This window comes from Chrysochloris asiatica, unplaced genomic scaffold, assembly GCF_000296735.1.
Source record: "Chrysochloris asiatica unplaced genomic scaffold, ChrAsi1.0 scaffold00040, whole genome shotgun sequence".
NCBI lineage: Eukaryota > Metazoa > Chordata > Mammalia > Afrosoricida > Chrysochloridae > Chrysochloris > Chrysochloris asiatica.
The window spans coordinates 14,256,048-14,263,458 of record NW_006408558.1 but is presented as its reverse complement, the minus strand read 5'-3'; the positions used below and the strand labels follow the sequence as shown (position 1 = coordinate 14,263,458).

General features: G+C 49.9%; 1 protein-coding gene across 1 annotated transcript in view; it reads right to left on the bottom strand.

Annotated features, from left to right (window-relative positions):
* SHANK2 (SH3 and multiple ankyrin repeat domains 2) overlaps window positions 1-7,411 on the bottom strand; it is a 604,092-nt gene that overhangs the window by 521,641 nt on the left and 75,040 nt on the right. Inside the window, exon 7 of the mRNA XM_006860817.1 lies at window positions 3,357-3,473. Coding sequence (XP_006860879.1) covers window positions 3,357-3,473 — 117 coding nt within the window. The remainder of the gene's footprint in view (window positions 1-3,356; window positions 3,474-7,411) is intronic.

The window sequence follows — 7,411 nt, the reverse complement described above, 5'->3', positions numbered from 1 at the left end:
ACCACCATCCTCACCACCACCATCCTCACCACCACCATCCTCATCACCACCATCCTCATCACCACCATCCTCATCACCACCATCCTCATCATCACCATCCTCATCACCACCATCCTCATCACCACCATCCTCACCATCACCATCCTCATCACCACCATCCTCATCATCACCATCCTCATCTCTACACCCAAAATCATCATCACCATCCTCATCATCCTCATCCCACCATGACCACCAAAGTCATCATCACCATCCTCATTCCCACCATAACCATCAAAGCCATCATCATCATCACCTTCACCATTAGTAGCAACATTTTTACCATCATCTTCATCCTCATCACCATTGTCATCATCACCATCCGCATCCCCACCACAGCCATCAAGTCATCAGCATCATCACCATTGGCAACAACATCTTCACCATCAGCATTGTCATCATCACCATCAGCATCCCCACCGTAGCCATCAAGTCATCAGCAGCAGGAGCATCACCGACACCATCAGAAACAACACTGTTACCATCAACCTCAATCAGCTTCACCATCGCCATGAACAAAACCATGATCACCATGAGGATCCTGTGACCCAAGTCTACGTGTTGAAAGTGGAGGCAGCATTGTGTAGCAGAAGTAGTAGTCTTGATGCACAGTGACTGGGGAACATTTCCAGAATTGAGTGCCCAGATGCTGGGGAAGCTAAATGTCTTGTCATATCCAGAACAGTCCTGGGTAACGTAAGACTGTCTCCAACCCAAAATGTCTGCAGCATCCCTGCTGAGAAAAGCTCAAGTGCTAGAAGACTCACCAACAAAGAACGGTAGACTCAGAGGAGCCAAACCCACACTGTCAAGTTGATTAAGAAGATAGATCTGAACTGCTTCATAGGGTTTCTGAGCCTGTACACAACACTATCACAACACAAACACAATGGAGAGTAGTCTCGACAGAGTCTGTGTGGCTTTCAAAGACTGAAATAGTCATCAACTTGTCACCTGCAGAAAAGGATCAGCATCCTAGTCTAAGATAACTCTGGGGAGAAGATGCAGGTCAGCTCTGGACCCTCCTAGACATGTCAGCTAAGGGGTGGGAACAAACATGGAGAACAAAGAGTGAAACTGAGTCAAATCCAGACCCCTAGCTAACTCCAAAACACACAAACAAAATAATCCAAGGCAGTCAACTCCAGATTCTGAGACGCCATGTTTGCCAGGGATTCTACTGGGATTTCAACAGCTGAGTTTTCAGAAGGAGATCATCAGGACTTTCTTCTAACGGGCCTCTGGATAGACTCGAACCTCCAATCTTTGGGTGAGTGGCCAGGCAGGTTAACCATTTGCATCACCCAGAGACTCCTATACACGAGGGGGCTTCATAAAGCTCGTGGGAGAAACTGAATGCAAAGATAACGGAATTGACCGACAACATTTTGAAAGCCCCCTCGGGTGCCTCAGATTGGTGGTGGGTGGTTGTGTGACACCCAGTTGGCTCTCACTCACTGCCACCCTTTAGAGCATTTCCGAGAGGCTGTGAATCTTCACAGCAACAGAAAGTCTCATGTTTCTCCCGTGGAGCGGCTGGTGAATTTGAACAGCTGACCTTGCGGTTAGCAACCCAACATGTAATCCGCTGCGCCATCAGAACTCCCAGGTTACAGATTACCTTTTCTAAGGGGATGTCACCAACTCTTTCAAAAACCAACTTACCCACAAGAATGTCAAATGATGGAAAACATACTTCTCCTATTTCTCTTTCTTTTTTTCCATGATAAAACAAGCTTGAAATCTACTGGGGAAAATTAAGGACTGTTTTTCCCCATCTAACTCAGCAATTAAGAAGCAGATGCTCTTCCAGATGCTTTACCAGCCACAGCAAACCTCATCACGTGCGTTTTTTGTAAGGCAACCAAGTCACTGCATCCTCTCATTCACGGTGTTTTCAATTTTCGAACACATCAACACAATCAAACCAGCAACTCCACAAAAGAGTCTTTGAAGCCACACAGAAAGGTTACTCCATCCCCAACGAAGAGAGCTGCTTCCCTGTACCAGGCACAAGGGGTGCCATGGAAAACAGGTAGGGCCTAATAATGACTTGTTCCTCACAAGTTCTATCAAAGGACTACAGGAGGAAAGAAACAGCGGAGTCTCAAAGGAAGGCACAGCTGAGGGAGGGGCATCTGAGTTGGGTCTTGAAGGATGAATAGGAGTTTTCCAGAACAGAGAATCTAAGAACCTTTAAGAGCTAGAAGTAAAGGGAGGAATTCAGAGAGGCTGAAGGGTACTGAGCTGGTGATGGAGCAGTGGAAAGAGCTAGGAAAGGACATGGACTCAAGATCTCACCCCAAAGACCAAGGAGACCAAGATGGGACAATGGAATGGAATCACCGATCAGAGTTAGCTAACGCAGATGGAGGAGGGGCAGAGTTCACTGAACCTGGGCGCTTCCATCAGAGACCCACCTCCTCGGTCTCCCCTCTGTCCACCAGGTGAGGCAGCCCACCTCCAGACCACACACCACCACCCTCCACACTTCAAGATCCTTGACCTCAGAGGGAGAGATGGATAAACAAGAGGAGGGAGAAGACATTCTGGTGTCCAGCCATTTTCTTGATCTCGATCACCACCCTGAAGACGTGCCCACATCCCAGACCCCTTCCATCCCTGCTCCAGCAGCACTTTCTGTCTCCCTCCTGCAGCTGGGAAGCTTCCGGAGCCCACAGTGCACGGCATTGCTCCGTCTTCCATTTAGGGTCCATGCATCTGGAGAGCAGTCCCATGCCACACCCCTCACTGCTTCCCTAACCCCCCACCCCAGACTCCCTGGATCTCATATCTTTGACTTTGCACAGGAACTCACTATGCCTTGGGGTCGTGTTTGAGGAACGGGGGAATCTCCCGGGCATATGAATGGTTGGTTAAGTGCCCAACTAATTCTCAAGGCTACTGTACCTGTCCACCAGGACCTTCCCATTCTATCACCCCCATAACCATTTCACATTCTCCTCCAGGTAGAGAGCCAATGTTGGGGTGCTAGGAGATGCCCTAAAATAGAGCAGTTTGCACCCTCGGCTGCAGAGGGCGGGCATACGCTGAGAACCCTTGGTTGTTCCTATCCTAACGTCTCTTCTGGAGAAGGGGCATCGGGGGGCACTGAGAGTGGACTCCCACAGAAATCATGTTCCGACCCTAGCTCTGATTCTAGACCCACCTTCTGCCCGGAGGAGGTTCAGCTTCCTCTTCCTGAAAGGGGGGAGACTCCTCACCTGAGAATTCAGGTGAGTGTCACCTGAGAGGACACCTGCAGGGTGCTGGATGCAGTGTGGGAGCATGACAGGGTGGGACGGGGGCACACTCACCTGGTTGTAGAGGGCACAGATGTGCAGGGCTGTGTTCCCTGAGGCGTTCTGGGCCCCCATGTCCGCCCCGTAAAACAGCAGATGCTCTAGATGCTGAACGTGTCCGTAGCGGCAGGCCTGAAACACAGAGGGTGAGCTGTGGATCGGGGGGCCCAATGCATGGCGAGCACAAGTCCAGGGCCACCCGCAACCCACCACAAACAACCTGCCACCAAAACCCCTGTGATCTATGAAATGGTGTTCCCGAAGACATACTGAAGTCCTAAGAGCTCGTCAGTACCTGTGAATGTGGCCTTGCCTAAATGAGCTAACATGACTCCTAATGCTGTATATGCTGTTGTGTTAGGGACTGCGCAGTCCGTTCTGACTCATAGTGACCCTGCGTAGGAGGGGCTGGTAGGTTTGAACTGCCAACCTTGTGGTCAGCAGTCCAGTGCTTATCCCACAGCGCCACACCAGGACTCCTATATGAACGGAGTCTTGATAAAGCCAGGAACAGACATGGAGGTGGGGGTCACACGGGGGGAGGCAGACCCCATGTGACAGTGGTGGCAGATGCACCAACAGGCGGTTCAGGATGCCAAGCACCTGGGTCAGGGAGAGAGACCCCCAGAAGGATCGAAGTGACCAACTCCCGGATTTAGATGCTAGCCTCCGGACTGGGGGGCTCTGTCTGTCTGTAAAGCCCCCACCTTGTGAAGATGTGTAAGAGCAACTCCAGGAGACTAGGAACATTTCCCGTCTCAGGGTGGCTGCCAGAACCCAGGCCTTAGGACAGGTTTGGGGGCCCATGCTCGCTGCTCGATTTGGGCTCCAAATCCCTTCCCTTCAGATCAGGGGGCCTAGAAGTCCAGAGAGGCCCCCAAGGACTATCCCTGCTCCTGACTCTCTAACCAGCCATGAAATGCAAGTCAGGGGTCCTCACCTTCAGCCTCGTTATCACCAGGGGAGGAGGCATGAATGCAAGGCAGGGGTCCTCACCTTCAGCCTCGTTATCACCAGGGGAGAGGGCATGAATGCGAGTCAGGGGTCCTCACCTCCAGCCTCATTATCACCAGGGGAGGGGGCATGAATGCAAGGCAGGGGTCCTCACCTTCAGCCTCGTTATCACCAGGGGAGGGGGCATGAGAACAGGCAGGTGAGGGGGCATGAAAACAGCCCACCCTCTGCAGAGTTGGCTGGCAGCAGGGGAGGGTCCACAATGTGGGGCTCCCTCCTCCGATCCCCTTTGTGGAGATGGTATGTGTGGTTCATGACCCACAGGGCCAGGGACAGATGGTTCTGGATCCAAGGCAGGCTCTTCCATAGGTCAGAGCTGTCACCTCTGAGCCTACATCCTCACCTGCAAGCAGGAGCAACACAACCTCCCACAGCTTTTGGGAGGATTACATGTGATGTTAGCCTGACAACGGTTCCACTGTGCGCAAGCCCTCTCTGCCCACGCTCATGGATAACTGATGCCCCCCCCCCAGCCCAACTCTGACACCATCGACACTCCACGCTCACCAACAGCACTCCCAGGTGACCTGGCACCCCCAAAAGCAGGGAGACCCACTGCCCTACAATAAGGCTGCTTGGGATGGGGTCCCAGTGGGAAGGGAGACAGGCCAGCCTCAGCTGCTGAATGAAGAGTAAGAGGACCTAACAGGACAAGCCCTCATGAACCAAGCATTTCAGTCCATGGAGACTGACTGATGTTCATCTTCGTTCACAAAGTCTGTGGGACCGCACTCCACCTCATCCAGTAAGACTGCGGGAAGATGACAAGGAAGATCTTTAAACTAGTCATCGGATGAGCTTGGGAAAAACGGACACACGACTGTGCAATCCCATCAGTGGGCAAAGCAGAACCTAACTGTGGATGGCTAGTGTTGCTTCTACCTGCCCCGTCTCTGCCTGGCTTTCTGGAAATAGAGTCTATGTTTTCCTTCGGGGGGGGGGGGGCGCCCATTCTCCCAGCTTTAGGGAGACCCTATCCCAACTCTGTTCCTGCAGAGGGTGCTAGACAGAGACCTGAGTCCCCAGCAGGCTCCATTTCAACCTCAGGCATGGCATGGGGAGTCCAGACCACCCTAGTGTAGGCATGAAGATCCAGGTTTGCAGAACACCCTGAGACTGCTGGGGCCACCAACGTGGGAGAAAATGAGACAGACAGAGAGACACACAGAAAGAGAGAGAGAGACAAAGACACAGAGACAGAGAGATAGAAAAAGACACAGAGACAAAGACACACAGAGAGATAGAGACAAAGTCACAGAGACATAGAGAGAGATATAGACAAAGAGACAGAGAGACACAGAGAAAGATATAAAGAGACACACAGAGACAAGCACAGAAAGAAATGATAAAAATGGAGGCAAAGAGACACACAGAAACAGAGACAAAGTCACAGACGAAAACAGAGAGAGAAAGGGAACAAAGAATCAAAAATCGAGACAGACACACAGAAAGAAAGAGACAAAGAGACCCACCTGGAGAGATACAGATAAACACAAACACAGACAGACACAGAAAGAAAAACAAAGACACTGAGAAATATATACATATATATACAGTGTAACAGATACACAAAGACACAGACAGATACACAGAGAGATAGACACAGAGACAGAGGGGGGCACACACACACAGCCAAGATGACAATGTTCGAGCTCCCTGACCCAGAGCTTTTGAAAATCATGTCACAACTCAAAAACTTATGTCTAAGCTACAACTACCCCCGAGATTTGTCAGAAATATGAAGACTCAACATATTTCCCCCCTTAAACCCGTCGAGTTGGGACTTCTACTCCTCATGATAGAAGGAACCCGGGGTAGTAACCCCTCCCCACAGCGATCCCAGTAAGCAAGGCGTTGCTGCAGATGAACGTATTTGCTCTGTAGTAACCAAGGAGAAGGAGTACATTACCATAAAGCATTAATTCAGACTCATTACTCCCCTCTCCCCACTTAATCTGAAGTTACAAGACTTCCAATTCCCCCCACGGGATGACTTTGCTCTCTCCTTGCCGAGGGTCAAGACAGGACCCAAGTGAAGAGAGGCTCAGAGCTGTAACTCCGAGCAGATGGCTGGGGAAGGGTATACTCAAGGGCCTTGTTCCCCTTCATTTCTTCTTTCTCCAAACCTATTGTCTAAGACAAAGAAAACCAGAAAAGTGTGGGAAAATGTTACAACAAAGCAACCCCAAAGTTGCCCAGAATTCCACCATCTTCGTTCTAACAGTAACATTCCTTTAAAAGTACCACCTTCGATATTCTCTTTTTAATCCCTGGTTGTTTACGGATGAAGTATATATATACATAAGGGAAAGGATGCCCTGGAAGGGTCAGAGGGCAGCCTGCAGGGAGGGGGACGAAGCAGGGATGAAGGAAGTCCAAATAAGACACCAAGTGGCCAGATGGTGAGAGTAACCTACACACAGGGGAACAGGGCAAACCAGCAAAGGGACAGGAGCCAGTTCTTACTGTCTCCACAGCCTCTTCTGAATCTACCTTGAATTCTGGCAGCTCCCTGTTGATGTACCGCTATAGCCATTTTTAAAATTATCTTCAGCAAAATCGTACTTGCAAGTGATATCAATGATATTGTCTGATGATTTCCACATTCCGTTGGGTCACCTTTCTTAGGAATGTACACAAATATGGAACTCTTCCAATCGATTGGTCAATTTTCTTCCAAATTTCTTGGCAGAGATGAGTGAATGTTTCCAGTGACGTATCAGTTTGTTGAAACACTTCCATTTATATTCCATCAATTCCTGGTGCATTGTTGGTCACCAATGCCTTCAGTGCAGCTTGGATTTCTTCCCTCGACGTTGAATGATTCTTGTTCATATGCTACCTTTTGAGATGGTTGAACATCAACAAATTCTTTTTAGCACAGTTACTCTGGGTATTCCTTCTAGCAATGACCCTAGTACAATTGAATTCAGGCAGAGGGAGCCCAAACTTATAGAAACAGGATTTTATCTAGTCCTCTGGTAGCATAGTGGTTACGAATCAGGCTGTGAACCTCAAGGTCAGCAGTTTGAAACTACCAGCTGCTCTGTGGGAGA